General features: G+C 40.1%; 1 protein-coding gene across 1 annotated transcript in view; it reads right to left on the bottom strand.

Annotated features, from left to right (window-relative positions):
* LOC307267365 (calcium-activated potassium channel subunit alpha-1a-like) overlaps positions 1-22,512 on the bottom strand; it is a gene marked incomplete at both ends in the record, with an annotated part of 84,559 nt that overhangs the window by 43,761 nt on the left and 18,286 nt on the right. Inside the window, 4 exon segments of the mRNA XM_080049679.1 lie at positions 766-841; positions 5,806-5,917; positions 6,006-6,099; positions 10,499-10,560. Of these exon segments, the coding sequence (XP_079905805.1) occupies positions 766-841; positions 5,806-5,917; positions 6,006-6,099; positions 10,499-10,560 (344 nt within the window).

Here is a 22,512-nt window from a genome sequence, read left to right as displayed (position 1 = left end):
GTGTGATACAGTGTAAAGGAGAAACTGTAGCTGTTCTAAATAGAAATATTCCTGATCTTGTCAATCTGAGCATGATTCAACAAATCATAACAACGTGCTGCACAAATAAAGATGCTGCTTTTGTAATACAGTGATATATTAAAACATTCAAACATGGCTATTTTTGTTATTTAAGCATGCATTATTGCACGTTTGCGACACAAATTCCTCCAATGCCATTACAAATACTAATACACATGTTAACAGATGCATGAGCAAAGGCCTTCCTCACTGTAAATATGATTAATCTGATTCAAGTCATAGATTAAATGTCTTATTGCGGAACAAGTCCATGACTTTTGTCCTCTCCTACTTTGTGTTCTGTCTTCACCTTCATCTGAGTGACTGAGTGAGGAGATTATTCTAAAGCATCATGTTGCCCTATAAGCTCTTCCTGACATGACATCTGTGCACAAAGCTTTAACTCTAAGCATTGAGGAGTTAAACAGACAGCTGTTTTGTTCAGGACTCCATCAAATACAGTACATACAGCGTGTACAATACAGTACTGACTGCAGCACTGAGGAATAAATATAATATAATGTTTAGCAATTCTCATAATTATGCTTTCACGCTTCAAAATAAAAGCCCACTCATGCTTATAGCTACAAAATAAGTGGACAATAACTTTACATGCAATGTCCCAAAAAGTAAAACTGGTGCAAAAACATTACAAACACTCTGCTGCACTGACAAAGAAGTTGGATAAAAAATGAACACACTTACCTTGTCTTTAGTATATTCAAAAACTGTAAAATTTCTGAGAACTGTATCAACCTTAAGGCCCTTAAAAACCTCAAACCTGTGGGGAAAAAAAGACCATTCAATTATTATTGATCAGATAGTGAAAAACAAGTGAAACAAAATCAATAGCATTCGACTGTGCATGGTTCAACAAGCAACGTCCTACCTTTCCTACCGTCATCCATGTTTATACACTTCAAAGGATTCATTTTGATAAAGAAAAAGAAAAACTTTGATTGATCAAGAAAATTCTACTCCTTATTCTACCGTAAAATAAGCTTTTCAGAATAAGAGCGTAAAAACTAGGGAAAAGCTCAACATAAGAGAATACTCTGTCCCCATCAACTTCCTGCCTCTCTGTGCACCAGCGTCGGCCTGACACACGTTTTTATTCCTGCTGGATAAAAAAAAAAAACTCTAAATGTGGACGAGATGAAAAAAACCTGGATTAAAGTAAAGACAGGTGGACGCAGTCACACGGCACAGATTGAGTAAACAGATGTGACGTCAAATCTGAAATTTGAGGGAATTTATATATATATATAAAAAGAAAACAGCCTGTGCCAAGAGTTCAAGGACATTGTGACCCTAAACATATCAGCAGTGACAACAGAAGCCTGAGCTCCTGTACATGTTTACTGATTGAAATGTATCATACCATCCTGTAAGCTATACACGTACAGTACGTTTAATAACAAGCTCGGGGCCAAGAGCTCATATACAATCAACACTATGCATCTGATGAGGCAAAATATCACAAGGTCAACAACCTGCCAAAAGGAACCTCCCACCTAAGTTTTAAAAGGCAAATGATTCATAGCTCCAACTCAGTTTGAAAAACAAAAGGACACTGCTGTAGTATCTGTGTGCTGCATAAACAATTAAAAGCATCAGCCAAAGAGGAAGCAATCAGGTAAAAAATCCATCTCTGCGTGTGTGGAATAGATTTGTGTAAATGCCAAATGACACAAATCAAATAAGTTACAGGCAATCATTCAACGAGAAAGAAAGAAATTAAATCTTTTATGATATGACGTGAACCAGAAGCTTGTTTTTTCATTTGGAGTCAACCTTTTACAGATGGGGGGAGGGGGGGGGGAAGAATAACACACAGAGGCAAATCCTGAACCTGACTCCGCTCCAGCTGAGTCCAAAGACACGCCAGTTGTTTATAGCTTTGGTGGAGTTTCCCCCTTGTTTCACACGTCCGGGTAGGCAGGTCTTACCCCAATAGGAGATTACATGGAACCCTGCGCCCAGGCTGTACCACATGCTATCCTGGTCCTCTTTCTCCCCGGCTGCCCCGTGACCTGTCCTGACCCTGTAGCCCTTCTGGAAGAGCTCCCCGGTGGATTTCTTTCGCCTTCTTGTGTTGGAGATGGTCTGAGAGTGTGTGCCTCCATCGGGCCCCCTGTACGCCATCATCTTAGTGGGAATCATGTCGGGAAAATTACTTTGAACTTCTTGGCAAAAAGTTTCAAAATGTCAAGTCCAAAAAAATCTGCTTCACATCCAAGTCTTTATAAGTCCGTGTCCATCTTGAAAGATATCGCTATGAGGAAAATACCATGGTAGCCCCCAGGTTGGCGTTAAAAAAGGGACTCCTTTCTGATGTGATTTACCTCAGCCCTTCACAGGATCCTCGCTGTGACGATGAGGCGTGTTCAGCGAGCTTAAAGCAAACCCTTTCCCCCATCAGGATATTAGTGTGTAAGCTCCTTTAGGATTCATCCAGGGAACTGAAGAGACCGTCAGCCGCCGGGCCTCACACAATGTAACCTACATCCCTCATCCCAACTAGCCTCGACTCAACCACATTTTATTCTGTAATCTTAGACCAGAACAACATGTATCTTTGTCATGGGAATAAAACAAAGACATGTGAATGGCCAGTAAAGCTGCGTATGAAAGGAGGCTTTGGCAACAGTTGTGTTCTTCTATGGATTTAGTGATTCTGCAATAATCCCCCGCATTAATCACAGTTGATGTAATAACTGCAATTGTCGTTGAGGTTAAAACTAAGTGCGCAGCATAAAAAAAATCTCTGTAGTGTGAAGAGAGAAAACGCAGCAGCTGACAGGCATCTAAGTCTGCAAAGTCCATTTAATCTGAAATGTGAAATAAAATGTGTGTCATTTCTGTTGGCCATAAATCCTTTCAGTGCAAATCATGTGGGGGTAATGAAGCACTCTCAAATGCAAAACAAATCAAATCACTGTAAGTAGTTCGTAAAAATCAATAAGTCATTTTTCCTTCTCAAATTGTTTGACTTGAATAATTCTAGATTCCTACGCACCATTTCTAAAGAAAAAGCTAAGAATTAGAAAGAAGTGTCTCGGAGCAATTTATGTCACAGCTTCAGTCGTTTCCAATTTGTAACTGCAAATTCATATGAAGGTTTGTGGAAATGTAATATTGTACTAATTACTGGAAGAATTTAGACAGTGTACCAATTAATTGATTGCACAACCTACAGCAGTGGTTCCCAACATAGGGGTCAGGAATTCCACAGGGGTCACAACATAAATATACAAGGTGATAAACAGGGAGAATAGTGAAAGCGTTTCTGCTGCATAAAGGTATGCTCATTTTTCATCGTTCTACTAATGATTCAAAATGAAAAAATCTGATAACCATGGGACCTTGATATTGGAGACACAATGTTGGATTTTAAGTTTTGTCACAAGCCACCAAGGTTGTGAACCACCGACCAAGTGAGTGGGTGCACAGATGTCCACAGCACGGAAACAAGCCAATATATACAGTGCTATTTGCTTCAGTGGACAGTTTAGTACCAAAACCCACTTTATTTGTTGCTACACTTCAGCTCAAGTGGAAAAGGCTGCACCACCATGACATGATATTTTATCTAGGAGAGTAATGTTATGATTACTTCATAATATTTGGAATTGTTGCCCTGGATTATTTTCAGTGTGAAAGATCAAAATGTGTTGCTTGTTTTTTCCAAGTCAGAATGTCAGACTCTGCAGTAAAACCTGTCAATGCGCTTATCAACCGCTGCATGTTGTTTCTACACACACACAACATCCAAAATGTGTGTCACATGCCTGTCCTGCATCAATGAGCGCATTAGTATGAGAGAATATTAGCGTGGGTGGGTATATTTGTGTCAAAATGTTCAGACAGGAGGATTGGCACGTTGGCTGAATGGCGGGTGGAAATCTGGGGATGGGAAGAGGGGGTTCGACAGCTGCAGGGGCAGGCAGATGCCGCTGAGCTGGTTATGACCTCATCGCCTGTTGAACCTCAGTCAAACTAAACAGCAAGTCAGACACTAATCCAACACGACCAATTGCTCACTGGCCATATTGACTGAGATTATTATGTCCGACAGAGAAATGTTGCCTATGGAATTGGCTCTAAAAACAGACACACACACACAGTAAGTGTGACTTACATACTTCATGTGAGTATGAATATTAAAAATGTATTTCTGGAAGAATGCTTTTATATTTGCTGTTTGGGAGTCTGGCAGAGAAGTGCTGCATTTCAGTTTGTGTGAAATAGTGTAAAAAGAAAACGCTCAGTTCACATGAGAGCACACGAGAGCCATGCAACAGAAAGAGCAACACCTAGACAAATGATAACAACCGGACTTCAAGATGGTAACAATAACAACAGCATGGCAGTATTGCGCTCACTGCTTGATTCAGGAACTCTGGGAAATGTAGCCAAAACCATCATCAGCACTTCACACCACATGTTTCCAAAAAACACATTGTTGTCTACGATATCAATAATATTTGATATAGATAAAATACTGCAATACCATGTGACTATCTCTTTTTCAAAATAAATGATGGGTTAGTAGACTGATTTTAAAACTCCAAATAAAGAAACCAAAGCCAACATTACACAGAGATACAACAGTGAGCAGAGCTGAAATTGTCAATATAATGCAACTAAAGATTTTATGGAAAATCCATACTTCCATAATTCCTTAATTTACAAGATGCGACTAAATCATAACAATACCTCAAGAGCCATCCACTTTCTCACATGTCCACTGGATGGCACCAGCAACCTGGAACCAACTCGGTCTACTTTCATTTTCTGTTTTCACACCATAATTCACATCACATCATAACCCAGGGGGAAAACACACAGGCATGTTGACGTTCAACTGTCCTGTCAAGCTGTCCTACTAACTTTAAAGTAGAAGGTGTTCATTGCTGAGAAAGTGGGCTGGTGTCGGCTACATGGCAGCTTTGTTCCTGCACTGACAGGTGAAGAAAAAGCAGCAAAAAAAAAAGATCCGCCTTAATCCTCTAATTCCTCACAGACCGCTCCGAGTGATGGGCTTTTGCACATTTAGAAGATTGACTTCTATTCTGGCGCCGCGAGCTCCAAGCTAAAGCTTATTACCTTTTTTTATATCCATTCATGTACTTTTCAATCACGGCGTCATTTCATTTCAAGGGTTTATGCATTATAGAGGTGTGCCGGAGAGCTTGGCTAGACAGGTGAAGGGCATTTGAATGACAACTGCAGCAACTATGCCCTCCGTCCACAACACATTTCCATTGGAATCAGCTGGCATGTTTAAATGGCACACCAGATGACAGCCATATAATATTTGATAATGTTGTCATGCAAACAGGCTTTAGCTTGACTGGAAAAGATCAGGAAGCTTATGAGTGTTTTTTCAGTTTCCATGCTGTTCTGTAGTTTTTAATGTGATGCATACATGTCAACAGTAGTATTGAGGACAGTTCAAATGTTTCATGCATGTCATGCAACGTCCCAACAAAAATAGAATTTCATGAGGACATTATCAAACTTGTATGGCTAGTATTGTCGGTGTGCACATGTGAATGACCACTGACTATCAAGATGTTTCCTTTTTGCAGCTTTAAGTGACTTGCTGAGATAATGTGACCTGTTCACCGACACCTGCTATACCTGTGAAATCCACTGGGTGGCATCACAGGCTCCCAAATACAAACCCATAGATTCAATATACAATGAGAAGTCAGTCTGTGTGAGCCTTCCAATCCTTACCTAGCCAGCTCCTGTTCAGGTAGACCGACACAAACACCGGAGGAACCGTGAAGAAGTCCACCACCGAGTTTACCTCCAACCAGAACCACAGCTTATCATTAGCAGCAATAAACTGTGGAAATGAAGGTGAGGTTAAAGGGGAGATTCACTGTTTTTTTGTGCAAATAAACTACATCTACATTTGTTTTGGTTTTACTTACACGGAGGCCGAAGTAAAGCAAGAAGAAGACGTTGAACGCCATGTCGATCTGCAACGTGAAGTCTGTGTAGAAGTGCTGACAGGACTCGATAGGACTATCAGACAGAGAAAAATGAAGAAAGTTAATGCCTCACACATACTGGCAGGGAAATCAGGAAAGATACATATCAACAGTGTGTAAACAAAAGCATAAAAGATGCATTCTTCTTTTCCTGAAAATGCAATTTTTAAGATTTAAAAAAAGAAGAGGAACTGAAGTGTTAAAAAAAGGTGCATATTGGATATGTTCCAATGGTTCTTCTGTCGAGAAGGGACATGCATACTGTATATATATCGTCACACAAGCAATATCTTGCCGAGGTACCTGGTTAACCCGTAAATAACTGCAAAAAAACAGGTGCAATGTTGCATAATGAAAGTGATCCTGTTTTCCTTTATTCACGCTGGCATTTCCGATCTCATAGGCAACATTTCAGTTCAATATTAAATCAAACGTGATGGAAATGCAGAGCCAAGCCAGTAAATGCATGCAGGGTTCATGTCTTCAGGCAGCCATAGCAAATGCTAGCAATGTAGTGAAGTCTCACCCTCAAAAAAGGTTGTATCTGGCACTAAGAATTCAAATAAAGATAAATAAATAACCATGTAAATGGGGTCATAATATGTTAGTAGTGGCTAATAAAAATAATATATATATATTCACATCAAAAATGAAAACACAGGTTTACTGCACATTTGATATGTAATAAGGTTAAGTAATTAATGTTGAAGGGATGTTTGATTAATATATTATGAGTATAAATAAATCTTAAGATTTCTTTGATCAGTGACTGGTTAATCAGTGCTGAAACAATTTCATTGAGAGATCAATTCATGGTTTAACAGAAAATAAATGTACAACAATGCTGATGTTTGAATAATTGTCATTTGTAAAACCAAAACATTCAAAGAGGACATGCTATATTTCTAAGTTCGTAAACTGAATGTCTTTGGGTTTTGGACTCTTGGTCCGACAACAATGGATCAAAAATGATCTAAAGACTGATTGATGATGAATATATTCATTTTTTGCAGCCCTATAGTAATGGCTCCCAACCCAGGTTTCACGTCTCCTCCAAGGGGTCCTATTGGAAGGATCGATTTGCAACAATAAACATTTAAACAAGTACATTTCTGTAATAAAAAAAAATCACATATTAAACTTGAAATTGATCAATTCTCTACAAATTACAAAAATTAATTAATCTGAGACTAAAAAAGTACTATTTGCCTAAATCACCAATCTTTGAGGACATGCTGACTCTTTATGAGTGGCTGTATGTATATAATGTATTTTTTTCTTTTAGGGGGCAAAAAGATGAAAAAGGTTGGGAACCACTGTCCTTAAATATTATTCTGACTCATGCCGATTGTGGTCTCTGCAGCGTGTTAGTGCCAAGCATGTCCCTCTCATACATTCAGTTAGTTTGCTTTCATGCCTCTTTGTCACTACCTGCACTCCCATTCACACGCTTGACTGAGCACACCTCATCACCCAACAGCAACAATCTCCCCTCTGCTGTTTAATACCATTCGGATTAAAGCTTCAATTGCTTTGCTTATATAAAAAATAAAATAAAAAAAGAAAGAAGAAAACTAATAAACTCCCTTTGATAAAACAATGTCCTCAATGACTTCATAGGGAGAGACTAAAATACCCCAGGGATTAATTTGAACTGATCTGATTCACTGCAGTGACACTCGGGTGTTACAAATCATCCTGACTCAATTCGAAGCAACCTTTATGAAAATCCGGACCAGCAGACAGTAGCTACGTATATTACTCCGGTTAGGCCACAGGATTTAACCCAAAATTGTAGACTGGGCTTCTTTTTCTACAGTATTTACAGCAGGTATGTCCTAAAGTGATCAACTTTCTGTAAAACAACAGTATAGCAATTAATTTAGTAACTTTTGCCAATGATCTGATATTGGAAATAATGGAATGTACCCATAGTTATGTTGGTCAGCTCTTCCCCCCTTCTGTATCTTTTTCTTATTCCAAAATTACAATAAAAAGATAAAGGGAAAATATTCCCAACCAGTTTTCTTTCGGGCGCTAAGAATAGCCCTAACACATTGGATAGTTCTGTCCCCATTTTCTGTAATGAGACGTCATCTAGGCAAATCCCTGTCATATCAGGGTGACAGACCATATAGCCATGGCAGACCTGCAGTGCTAAATAATTGAGTTCCAGTAGGCCTGCTTTGGAATAGGACTAAGCCTGTTATGGATCACAAACCCTCCCGGCCCACAGTCGTACTGATGTCTTTCTCCTGGATTCAATTCAGATTCAGATGAAACAGTTCAGAGCAGCTGACGTGTAGGACACCTCAATGCTCTGCACATGATTTACAACCTTAATGATCGAGAAACAATGAATCTTTAAATCTTCATAAAGTTTTTCTTCAAAACTTTTTTTTTTAAATTTGGCAATAAACATCAGCATTAAACACTTAACACAAGCTGCCCATTGCAACAACAACAAAAAGATTGATTCATTAATCGATATATTTTTCAATGACAAGTAAAGAAATGACTTTATGTTCTGTGAACAGGTGCAACTGTTGCAATGACTAACCAGGAAGCAGTCAGCACCTAATTTGGAAGTTCTTTTAGTTCTTTGTTTTGGTTCAGCTCAGAGTTCTTTTTAAACCGTTTCCAAATAACTTGTAGATATAGGCTTACTTTAAGTGTATTTGTAATTTCATAGGCATAGGGTGCAAAGTAAGTCATGACTGCGGTTTTATGAAGGACAAACTCCCTTTGGGACCTAACTGGCTTCTTTTTTTAATTCATTTTTATCTCTGTGCAGTCTTCTATACGAATCTAAGTGGATCTGCAGCGTTGATGTCGCATCAAGCCAGGTCAGCCTGTCCGTCATACAACAGCTTCAGTAGCCCCAAAGGACTAATTACAGGTAGGATGTATCTATTAAAGTCAGCTGCCACTTGCACTTGCCCTTGTTGTCATTGACAGGTGATTGAAGTACTGTTTGAATAATAGAAACACTTGGACAAGCCTGAATAAAAACTGGGACAAAGAGCCCCAGTCGGATGATTATGAATCTAAGTTGTTGAACAGGTGCTGCGGCATCATTCCTCATTGTGTATCTGACAATGCCCTACGTTCTGAAGCGTGAAAAGGTTAAAGACAGAGGTCGTAGGTCATTCATCCTTCATCAGGCCAAAAAGGTATCAGGCAGCCGCTACCAGCAATTTCTGAGAACGGCAGGCCACAGATGGCTTCGGTGAGGATGTAACTCTACCTGAGCTTGTCCAAGTTAATGAAATGAGGTCATGCTCGCAAACCACATCAGAGCAAGCCAAGCCCTCCTCTGCTGTAGCCTATGCAGCAGCCGTATGTACAAATAAACCAAAATGCTTGTGTGCCAGATTATGGGAGTTTACGGCCCATTTTCTCCTCTGTGCCTTAACACTATACTCCCAGTGGAGACTCCCCCCCCCCCCCCCCCCCCTTGAGCCCGATAAAAGCTTTTCGTCTGGTGGGTTTTGCTCAGCTTGTTAATGGCACATCCTGTCCAGACACCACCAGTCTGCGGTAACAGTACACCACGGTAGAACTAAGAGGGTCTTTTCCGCTTCCTCCAGTTTGATGAGCGATGGTGATTGTGTTTCGAACAAGGAATTTTGGGACTTTCCTGCCCTTTGTGCGAAAGTCTGATACTTTCTCATTACAGAGATTAAGCAACATTTCATCTGTGATTACTGTCGACTTTGAAAATCGCCAGTAAGCCCAGAGCATATACCTGGCTGGCTGGCTGGCTGGCCGGGGATTGGATGAAAACAGTACAGTACATGTTCTCGAATACCATATACAAAGCACAAGCCTCTTCAATGTTATTAAGGCTGGTGGTGCTCTACGTATATGCCCTTTATGAGGATTAATGCTAGGATAGGAAGCAGGTAATGTTCCTGAAGGTCTCTGAAGTTAATCTATATCATTCATATCTGAAACGCATACAATCTTTGAATTAACCATTGGATTCTTATATAAGTGAAGCAGCATCATATTACCAGTAGGAGCTTAGCCATTGAAAATGCAATAAGACCATAATACAAACAGCATACTGTAAGACGTCCATTTATAAACTGTATTTCTCACAGAGAAGAATGACATCAACTTTATTAAAGCTACTGTAAACTTTGAGTCTCAGACAGCAGGATAAGATACCTGGAGACCAACTCAAGGCCCCTTGTCAGTGTCTTGATTTCTCTGTCAAATGTTTGGCACAGAAGTGATTACATTTTAGTCAGCCGCATTGGATCTCATTGTCAAAAATAAACTCTGAAACTAGAAAAGTAGCCTTAAAAGCAATTGACCTGTCATTGTAGATATTCTGCATAGCAGGTTACAACAAGGTTAGATGTAACATACAGTATAAGCCACAGAAGCATCAGCAGTGAAGTACGATGATTAAAAAAAGTACTTACTCAGAGGAATCTATGAAGTATATAACGAGGGCTCCGATGCTGAGAGCAAATACGAGCACCACCTGGAAAAAAAACAAAAAGAACAAAGGAATGTTTTATGTTGCGGTTATATACTTTAAATATTTAATATAAAAAACATCTAAATATACCTTTACAACAACAAAAACTTTGGTGCTTAATGTAATCATAACATTTGACATTTTATTTTATAAACGATTAATAAATGAAATGTCAATATAATTAGCAGGGGTCACAATCAGACTCATGGGTTGCCGTACATATGACAGTGTAAATAAATACACTCAGAGGGCTCGGCTCATCATGTAAATTGGCAGCAGAAGAGTGGGCGAGGTGACAGAACATGGCTTCAGCTTTCACAGACACAAACAAAAAAGGGTGCAGCAAGTTGCACAGCCCCGAAGCTTCGTTGGCACAACAGTGGTGCAGCATGATAACACAATAAGAAAAAAAAACAGAGCATTATTTTTATAATGTCACTTTGCCTTTCTGCAAGGGAGGGGAGATGCTATGCAGAATTAAGTGAAGCCCAGGGTAAGATGATAGGCGTTTAGAGCAGAGAGGAAGGCAGGTTTGCAGAGTGATTAACATGAGATCCAAGGGTGTTAGCGAAAACAAGGCAAGAGTTGTCAGGTGACAGCTCTGACACTGATAGAGCTTAGGTGAAACTTAATAACTGCCAGGGCACGAAGCTCAACTGTGAATAAAAATAGTTTAATAGGAAATAATCACGGGGGAAAAAAAATCAGCACATCTAAGATGGTTACAGGCCAGACCGAACTCTAGGCGACTGCTCATTCATTTCCATCAGTGTCACTTTGCTGGTTCTCACCTGGCACAATGCTTTAGCCTACCGTCACATTCAAAGTGACCGCAGTCTTGTTGTGTTTATCTAACCCCGAGAAGAAGGTGAAAGATTATCACAGATTAGGGGCAAGGGACAAAATATGTCTTACCTAATAAGAACGTACTTTTTTTTACTTTTACGAGGCCAGCTGTCATAAAGCTGTTTTCTAGTGCGTGCCGGCCGGTGTGAGTGTCAAGTGATTAGGATGCAATAATATAGTGCATGACCATTTTGAAAGTGTGAGTGCACGGAATCTTTTCAGCTCCGTGAGAGTGGTTAGTGACACTGCATCTATTCAATGCCAGTCAGTGCCACACACACCTGATTCCAATGAGTTGATGCAGTGTCACTAACCACTCTCACGGAGCCGAAAGATTCCGTGCACTCACAGAAAGCGAATGAACGAGAGACAGCAGTATGGATCACGATGAGGTAATGTGTTTATGTTTTTGTAAATAATGACTATTTCAGAAAAATAATGGTCATTTGATGATGATGATGAGGCAAAGTAAACTTTGTTTTAGTACCGTTCATTCACAACAGTGCATGACTAGTTCACTCCCGTTAAGTTGTTTACACGTTGCTTGGCAACGCCCTCCGCTCCGACTACTTTCCCTTTTAGTTGTTCTTCATTGAATTTTCTTTTTTTCTTTGATGGTCCTGCCCCGGTATCAGCCATTATGAACGACAAATAACTGTCTCAAACAAGGCTCCCGTTCCCTTACTTGGAGGGATAGGCTACTCAAATCGCGTTGCTGTGCTACACTGAAATCTGCGACCAATACATACAAATATGTGACCATAGAGCCTGCATGCGCAAGCCGAAAATCGAACTGGATGTGCGACCAGACCAAAAACAGATTTCTTTGCTCATTCTCGTTTGCTGTTAAAGGTAGTTTGTGATCATCAGAGGAAAAATTAGACGTTTTAAAAATAGGCTACTTAAAAGTTCCTTGCAGCCACTTTTCATTCTTAGGACATAATGTTAATTGCAAAGTTTTATCAATTGATATTAGAGCAAAGCAGCTCATTTTTTAAGGTCTGCGAAATGAGTGTCCTAATTTTCCCCCTTTCAAAAGCCAGAGCAATGTAGATGAGGGCTCGACCCCTCAGAGACACAGATAAGGACAGAAAGGTTTTCGACAGACAACAGAACAAATGTTTTACATCCCGAAATACACTTGGCAGTTATCTGCGACCATACCTGGGCTTTCATCCATTTAGAAATGACACAATGGCCATCCCGAACAAGAAGCCAATGGCCATCCATAATGAATGAGCCCAGCCTAATTCATTTCCATGATGTGAAATTGTATTGTCAACCTGCAACCACTGGTGACTCTGCAATGACAAAAAGGTCCCCGCATGAATTTTTAATCGAGCGCCCTTCTTCTTTGAAAGCCGGGAAATCTCTTTATGCCTCTGACCATCCCAGGTTTAGAAACTGGAAACAATGTTGCTTGCAACCTTAGAAATGCAAATGCAGCAGACGGGAGGGAGATTCAAAATAATGAGTGAGTTTGTCAATGAGTTGACAGCAAACGGTAGCAGCATTCACCATACATCTTCAATTACCGGATAATGCATCTGGATCTTCAGTACAGTACTAAAGCTTGTATACATAGGTGAATTGCTTTTGGAAAAAATAATAATAAACCTCATAAATAGTGTCTTAAGGGCCTTAAGTGAAAATAACAGCAGTGGTTGGTTAGGGAATATCATATCTGATGATGGCTTATTGAGATTCAGCTTTTGAGATTCTTTTTCCAAATTCTGCAGTGGGAGGTTGTGTTACTATGTCAACAGCACCTAAAAACAGGATTCAGAGAGGAACCAGGGGTCTGTTTCTTCCATATTCACTTTAAGCTTGTGGATCAGAGCTCACATCAGTGGGATGCCAGAGGTGTGTGTGTGTGTGTGTGTGTGTGTGTGTGTGTGTGTGTGTGTGTGTGTGTGTGTGTGTGTGGTCAACTGTCCACCTTTGTTTAGGTAAACCCTGTCCTGTCTTGTCTTAGGCTCGGGTCTCATCCAGTTCATTGCATCTCTCACTTTAACGGCGTGCAACTTTAAATCTTCATGGCAGCATTAGCCCCTGACCTGGTGTTCCCCCACTGGGTGACTACATCTGACCCACAGCAGCTTCTCCAGGAAAAGAGCTTTCCAAAATTAAATGACCCGTGGTGGGACTATCCTGGTGAATTCAAGCCAGCCCATCTGTCCGTCCTCAAGCGCAACTTTGATTAACAAGTTATCTTGGACATGATGGCGCACACATAACAGTGTTAAAAAAAGCTTTAAAAAAAAAGTTGCTCAGGATTTTTGGCATGGAAATGGATTTGTCGGGGTCATACTTCGGTCAGAAAGCATGTTTCCCTCCAGAAAAAAACAACACTACGGTCTTGTAAAATGTGTGAATTACAGAAATTAAAGTTGTAATTATAAATGTATCCCGAAATCTTCACATCAAATTGTGCTGATGCTTGTGTGGTTTGGGCTGTGTGATGGGCCTTGAATTGTTGGAGACACCTTGGTCATCACTGCTGTCCTCACTAACAAAGACTTTGTATCCTTCACCCAGGCTGACGACAGCGACTTAGCATGTTAACAACAACAGCCATAAACCGTGATTGACTGCAGCCCTGACAAACATGGACACAGGGTGAACAGTGGAGACATTAAAGGTGTCGTTATACCGTTGAACTCCTGCTGCTGAGCGTCTGACAGGACATGCTATATGTGATGCCGCTTCAGCTCTTCAATCTCAAAGCTGCAGCACTGTTGTCATTTTCCAATATGTACAGCTTGGGAAAAGAGTTTTGTCTGCCAAAAGCCCATGATGGATGACGACCGCTGGCCTTGTTACTGACTTTTAATACTTTGATGCTCTTAACTGTCTACTTGGAGCACTTTAAGTACACACAGAGGTTTTTGTCAGGCCCACACAACTATGGCAAACACATTAATCCTGATTATATTGCTGGGTTTTTAGAAGATGGTTGTAATCACAAAAACAAGTATTTGCTGATTAGAATGAGCAATTATTTAATGGCCCTTATGTGGATCATCCTTGTGGCTATTTTGAACTACGGCGGTGACACAAACTTAAAGCCGCACTTGGAGACGCAATGGATCAAATGAGTCCTTGTTTGTGAACTTTTCTCAGGAGCTGACAAAGATCAAAGAAAGAGTTACAGTACATGAAGAATAGCATTGAACTATAAACAGAAACTTAACTACAAATGAATTCTAACGTGGTAGCTTGTAGCTGTGCTAAACATGTTTTAGTTTACAGCTTGTTGTGTTGTATGGGCAACACAACAAGCTGTAAACTAAAACATGTTTGTCAGCTCCTGAGAAAAGTTCACAAACGAGGACTCATTTGATCCATTGCTGGTCCAAAAACAATGATACCAAAATAAAGTAATTCTTGAATTCAATTCTTTAACATGGTTAAAGATATCATTTGGCTTTCAGGGAAATACTCTTCAGTGCTTTCTTGTCAATAAAATTGATATCTGTACATTAAATATATGGCTTGACTGGGGCCATGTGTTAGCTTAAATTAGTATAAAGACTGGAAACAGCTAGCTTGGCTCTGTCAAAACAAACACAACTCACAATAAAACGCCTACGAGAACCTCTCAAGCTCATCCATTAACAACTTGTTGTTAGAAAAAAAATCTTTTTTACAGGAGGTTATATCCTGGACTAATTTTTCACTGGAAGCAGTTGCCAGGCAACCAACCGAGACTCTAGGAAGTTACTGCTTTTAGCCAAGAAATAGTCCAACATATAACTCACCATTGAATCCTCCAGCTTTCAGTCTTTAGGTCAAGCTTAGCTAACGAACTGTGTGCTCCAGCACATATGCAGTGTAGAGACATGTTGGGAGTGGTATACATCTTCAGCAAAAGCATCAAAAGAGGTGTAACATTTCTGCAAACAAAAACATAATGCCTTTTTTTTTATCAATAAGTCAAAATGTTTTACTACACATGCAAATGTGGGCTCTACCTGGAAATAACAAAAGATTGGGCATTTTAAATATACTTTGAGACAGCTGTTCAGCTCAGACCTGTATTGACACAGGCTGTGTCTGCATGGGCCCCATGCTTGCGGCGACGGGCAAGAACACAACATGCATACTAATGGGGGCTCCTGAAGAACTGGCATCTCCTCAGGCATGATCTTAATATAACCTACCTAGCATGTGTTTCATAAGCAGCCTAAGGTCTGTAGAGCTTCATGTGCCTCCACCGATAAATTGTGATTAAACAGTCCGAACCGCAGCTGCTCTGTGTTCTGTGTGACTTGGGTATTTGACAAGGTCAGAGGCAGGAAAGACAAACAGACATTCACTGTTCAAATGTCAAAACCAGAACATTTCCAAAAGGGCACGCGGAGCACATTTTGATAATCACTTTTTTGTTTTATTACCGTCATCATGGGCACTTTGTTGTGCAGCATCATTTGTAAAGAAATGAAGAAGAAAGAATTCGATCAAGAAAGAATACAAGAACAAACTTTATGTAAAACATACTCTTGGATTTAAAGCTGTACTAATCAGTATTTATATATATGAAAATCTAGATTATGTTATTAGATAAGAGTCAACCATTGTCAATCGAATTATAAGTCTAGGTGGGGAAATGTCTCCATTCACAGTACTATATATGAGCGGATACTAAGAAGCTAAACCTCCTCTTGACAAGAAGTGTGACATTACTCATCATGAGAAAAGATAACCATCAGCATTGCATAAAGGGCTGTAGTTGCTGACGACAGCAGCAGAGGGACGATGAATGATATACAATCACCTGACGCGTGTGTGGTAAGAAATGAGCTCATTGTGTTTCTTATTTTCATTCTTTCCAAGGTGTTTTATCAATATAGTGAGGCATGAATGAGGCAAGGCTAAAAGGACACAGAGCTTGACTAAGCCTGCAAGTGCACGTTTTGTTTTCTTAATCTTAACTTTTTTAGCAACCAAAAAGTACCTATTTCCCATGTCGGTGCACAGATTTCAATTCTTACACAAATGAAAGAGGATAATGTGTATAAGGAACGAATAAATGTCTGTTAGAACTATGTAAATAGAAAAGTAAATTACAAAAATAAACGTATCCCAGCGGAGGTTGTACTGTAAGTAGGCTTTGTTTCCAGGAATAGACCACAAAGAAACCACAAACCCCAGTAGGGGATTCTCTCTTGTATTAAGCCTGATTAGTCAAACATCAAAGAGGAACTTAACACCTCCCTAAAGAAATCCTCTTCTCACTTTTCTGCAGTAAACTCCTGGGACTGTTTAACCTCTGTCCAATAGAAGACAATGATACATGGGTTTCAGCCTGGTCTTAAGGTAGTCTTTTAAAAAAAAGGAAGAAGAAAAAAGGGCCATTTACCAGAGAAAAATATTACACCATCTAATTGTGTTTGCCGATCAAAAACAGAATCACATATTCCTGGTCGTTAAACTTTGCACTGTGGAGGGCTGGATTTCTACTGTTTACCCCGCAAGGAAAACTAAAATCACTTATCACATGTTGTAAAATGCTCCATGGTGGTATTATATACCTCTCTGTGCAGTGGTTGGTCTGATAAAAACCTTCAACGTGATGGATCCCTTATACTCCAGGGAGTTTCAAAGTCTGACAGTGCGGGACCCAGCAGACAGAAGCAAGACAAACATTCTAAGCTACTAGAACATTTTATACTGTAGTGCAATATGAAGACAATGCTAATAATAATCAGTTTTCTCAGTACAAAGTCTGAATAATTTGGAGCTACCATAGAGTCAATGAGTTAGCTGTGGGCTACATCTTGAGCCTGTTTTTTTTTTTTTTTGCCTATAGCCTATTTGTTTACACTTTGCCAAATTGGAAATATTAGAAGTATGCTGCAACTATTTACTATTCTTTTTTAAAAAGATAGGATGATTTTAAGTTATGGAGTTAAATCATAAGCACCAGCTTCTCTATCATTTTAAGTTGATTTATGTACAAGGAAAATATCCCCGGAGCGTGTTAAGTCACACTGAATATAAAGATCTGTCCGTGTTTTGAGAATCTGCTGCAGCTCAAGCTGGTGTCCGTGAAGATGAGTGGGCCAAACTACAATATATAACTACCTGTCCTTTTTTTTAAATGCCAAAATGCACCTTTTCTTTTCTTCTCCTTCCTCACAGTTTGAAAACCTACATTACTTCAACTGCACTTCCTGGATCATATTTCATCTACTCACTAGTACCTGAATGCACCCCCACCAACTCAAACCTTTGCACGGCTAAAGACCCACATTTGCCAAAAACTCTCCAGGGTCCCAGACACATACACAGACATATTAAATGTACTATCCAGACATGTATATCCATAAGGCAGTAATTCATAAGACTATTCAGCCCTTCACATCCATTTTTCTATGAACAAAACTGGGCACATTGAACAGTAGCTGCTGTGCCACCTCCATGTAGGAGTCACCAAGCTTCCAGCACCATTTATTTCACAACAATGTGCAGATGAATAGCGCTGTTCAACTAACAGACATATTGACATCAGAATTCTACAGAAAAACACGATAACAAACATGTAAGTGATGCCTCAAGGATCCCATCATCGTGTAGCCTGGACACATACAGTATAAAGTCAACTTTAGGGCGCTAGTATAATAAAAGAGCTTCTGGCTTTGCTCACACTCCCCCCTATGTTATACCAATATTCACAATACATTACACCCATAAAACTAAATGGGCTGTTGGTCAGTGCAAACAGAAAATACTCTATAAGCGCCGATTCACTGGCCATCTCGGTAGGACGAAGACCCATCAACCTAGTTTGCTACTGCAAATGATTGTCTCCTTTATTGATGTAACAAGCTTTTTAACAGTCAGAGGGCAAACACTGATATTTTTCTAGCCATGATTTGACTGGTATCTCGTGACATATACTGCCATTATTTCACTTGACTCAATCAAGTTGCAAGAAAAACATGCTGGGAAGATTATAAACGGATTGATTGTTCGGAAAGTTCTGACGTAAAATCATTCATCAGCAGTAAGTTTAGGGTTATCTAACGATCTGCTCTTATTTGAAAAAGTAAAAAATAAACTCTGATTCTCTTACAGCTTTACGTATCGGTGACATCGTACGGACACGTTCTACTAACAAGAATATCCACATGCATCTAGAGTCGATAATGCACGGACGTCTCTCAAATCTCTCAGAAGTGAAAAATTATGATACAAATTGCGTCAATCTGCGCTTATAAAAACATCTTATTTTGCCTGAATGAGCTGTGCGCTACGCTGCTGCAGCTGTTGACATTGTCACTCATTGTTGACTAGCACACATTGTCAGAGAGTGTTTGTGTTGATGACATCATCATTATTAACACTGTTTTAGTAAACCCTTGTTGGTGTTGAAAACGGTGGACCAAAAATAACCATGGAACTTTCCCCCCCCCCAACAGCTGCTGACCATAGTTAGTGTATGTGGCAGCTTGATGCTCATTGATTTATGACTTCATATAAATAATGCCTCCTGTGAATGTGAAATGCGTCCGACATGACTGCAATTGTGACGAATCTAGAAATCATATATTTGTATGTGTAAAAAAAACGTAAAGATCTGAGGAACATCAGCCACATTAGTTTCCTGGTGCTATGAAGCTCAAAGTAGAAAATAGGCTTTTGTGGTAAGCAATAAGCACTATATACTCCTGAGGATACTCCAGTCTCTACGGCCGCTCACACATCCTGAATGACCCACGTAACCCAACATCATCAACACACAGAGCTCCAATCTGTTCGGCTCAGTGAACTTTAGGACACACAGCGTGGAGTAACACGCTCCTGCAGGATGCTATTGGGAATCCAGACATGAAGAAAAAAAGTCAAGAAAATCCATTTTTGAGCATGTATGAAGAACATGAAAGACTGAGTAGTGGGTTCAGGGGTTTATGAGTGAATGATTACATAGATTTTTATCAACAGCCAGGTCTAATGTGTATAGTGCACACAAGTGACTTAAAGCTGTACTAAGTAACTATGTAACAGGAATTTGTAGGCTCCTTATTGACTGCTCTGCCATGTCTAAATAATTGGCAAAATATTTACCCAAAGCATGCCTTTGTTTTTATTTATGTCACTAGTTATATATTTCTGATTTTGAGTTTCTTCCTAAGTGCCTATGTGATTCTGGGGTGGATGTAGGAGGCAGTCAGTACACACTCAGAATAGTATATTTAGAGAAGAATTATAGGCTTGTCACAGTCAAATTTTTGTGGAATTAAATCATTTTCAAAAAACAACTTTTTTAAATTGAATCGTACAGCTTTAAGCCGAAATTTAAACCAACTGGTTATTCTGCCTCCCCCCTCCTTATCCCTCCAAAATTCAGCTGACATTTTTTTTCCAAGTTATTTCAAGCTGTTAGACAAAACCCCGGATATTTGGAGTCTAACTAAGAGCCATATTGCACAGTAGTTAAAAAAAATGAATGGAGGTTAACGCACTGAGAGAAATGGCTTCTCCCTTAAACCGTTCAGCTCCGCACAAGTGCTCAGTTTACGTTGCACTGTGTATAGGTTGCACTGTAACTACCCACAGCCTGAAACCTGATCCTTTGTTTACTTGACATCGCATCACCGTATATAGTGCTGTCACCTGGGAGTCCCTGGAAACCATTACAGACATACTAGATGTGCTATCCAGGCTGGTACATTCGTAAGGCAGGCATTCATAAGATTCCCCAGGATGGTACATTGTGCCGACAGCACGGTGTCCTAAGCCTGGGCTTCATCAGTGGCTTTGCTTTTGTGCCCTGCGAGTTTCACACTCAAGAGGAAAAAAAACCCGGTGGGATAAAGGGATTTCTCCATCATCTTGTCAATAAAAGCAGATTATTCTTTTGGTCTTCTGGTTTAGCCGCATGCTGCTGCTTTTACATCATTTGTGATCATTCCCAGCATTACAGCAGCTCCATAGAGAAACACTAGCTTATTCAACAATGACATCATCATTCCCAAATCTGGATGAATTCGCCTCTCCACAGAGAGAAACGACAGAAGGATTAACAGGCAGATTAGCACAGCAACAAGGCAGCTGCAGGCAGCGGTGATGTAAATACCATATACTGCAACTTGTTCGGTAGACACTGTTCGTTTACCCTGTCTCATCTATGTATGACTTCATATAAGTGAGACCTTCTCTGAATGTGACATGCATCAAAATTGACTGCAAATGTGTAGGAATCTATAAAGGCAAACTCATATATCTGTTTGAACGTGTAAAAGAACATACACATCAAAAATTAACATCAGCCACATTGGTTTCCTGTTGCTATGAAGGCCACAGTGGAAACATGTCTGTGGTTGTCAGTCATAAGCACTATATACTCCTGAGAATACTCCAGTCTCTACGGCCGCTCACACATCCTGAATAACCCACGTAACCCAACATCATCAACACACAGAGCTCCAATCTGTTCGGCTCAGTGAACTTTAGGACACACAGCGTGGAGTAACACGCTCCTGCAGGATGCTATTGGGAATCCAGACATGAAGAAAAAAGTCAAGAAAAATCCATTTGGAGCATGTATGAATGATTGCTATGTTTTAGAATCAGCCAGGTACAATGAGTGAATGCAGAAATTCAAACCAACTACTTATAATGATATTGTTCTATTGATTTTTTCAAACTGTAAGACACTACCCCTGATATTTGGATTCTAGCAATTAGCCATATTGCACTGATGTTGAAAAAATTATGGAGGTTAAAGAACTGAGAAACTGGACCCCCCCCCCCCCCCCCCCCCCCGCCTTTAACCTATGGCAACTGCACAAAAGTGGTCTGTTTGCGTTTGGTGGCTTATAGGTTGCACTGTAATTACCCACAGCCTGAAACCTGATCCTCTGTTTGCTTGACATCGGCCGGCGTATATAGTGTCTTCAGTGCTGTGATCTATGGGGGCTGATGACATCCTCTCCGTGCGGGGAAAACAATGCAGCTATCCTTGAGCGTTTCAGGTCAAGCCTGTCGGAAAACGTAACTCTCCGTCATCATTGCTCTTTATATCTCTTTCATGTGACAGGAATGATCCAAAAATCTACTACAAAATCAAAAAAGACTCTGCTTTGTCAGAAAATAAGAGATTCGGCCTCATTTGGCTCACAGTTTGCACCATTATTCAGCTATTAAAATACCCCCACAAAAACATGCAGCGCAGAACCCCAAATCCCATAGGGGCTAAGCCATGATTTAAGCCATCCTGGAAGCAGCCCAACCACTCTCACAGTGAGGGCATAAAGAGCTTAGGCTGGGAGAGGATGGACGCCCCCACAAGCACCCTCTGTGGTCTGTCTCAGCTCAGACTTCAGGTTTGTGAGGCCCTCACTTCTGAGTCTTAAAAAACAAGAGAAGGTGGCGGTCAAAGAAAGGGGAAAAATTCAATGAAAAAACATTGATGTTTTGTCTAAATAGAATGACTCCGATGATGTTTTATCAATGTGCACAAAGGAATGACCCACCCTCCTGGCAGCTGTGCAGCGAGGAGGGGAGAGAAGAGAGAAACTCTGCCCTGCGCTAACAATGGAAATGGAAATTCCGATCACGTGTTAAAATGTAAATTGTGTTCTATATCTGGGAAGCTGGACATACTGTAACTGTACTAGCCGCATGTATTTATAATGATTATGGGTTGCTTAAGTTATGAACTCTTCTGTGGGAACATCTGATGTACAGTAGGCCACCACTGTGCGGAACAGCCCTGAGACAATCATTCTGCAATCGGACACAATTTGAATGCAATTAAGCAAACAGGGCGAGAGAGCTTAACTGTAATAAATATATAAATATAAATAAAGCAAGCTTTCAAAGTTGGAACCTGTCGTGTGACAAATTTGCCACAACGACGTACATTATTAAATTCCTCCATACAAACATTCATTTTCTCTAAGTGGCCGTGGTAATTAATTAAACTGAACTTGCCAAAGGAAAAATCGGTTTTGATGTAAAGTGCCAGCAGCAAAAATCAAAGCTACCTCATACACAGCTAATTTATGTCTGCCTTTCCTGTCAGAGGAAAAGGGAAGATTGTGAGTCACTGCGAGGCTAACGATTGTTAAAAGAAATAGTCGGAATGCGCTGCTCATTAAT

Source organism: Ammodytes marinus, assembly GCF_949987685.1.
Source record: "Ammodytes marinus genome assembly, chromosome: 20".
Taxonomy (NCBI): domain Eukaryota; kingdom Metazoa; phylum Chordata; class Actinopteri; order Uranoscopiformes; family Ammodytidae; genus Ammodytes; species Ammodytes marinus.
Note: the sequence above shows the minus strand (reverse complement) of the source record. Positions and strands in the feature narration are given on the sequence as shown.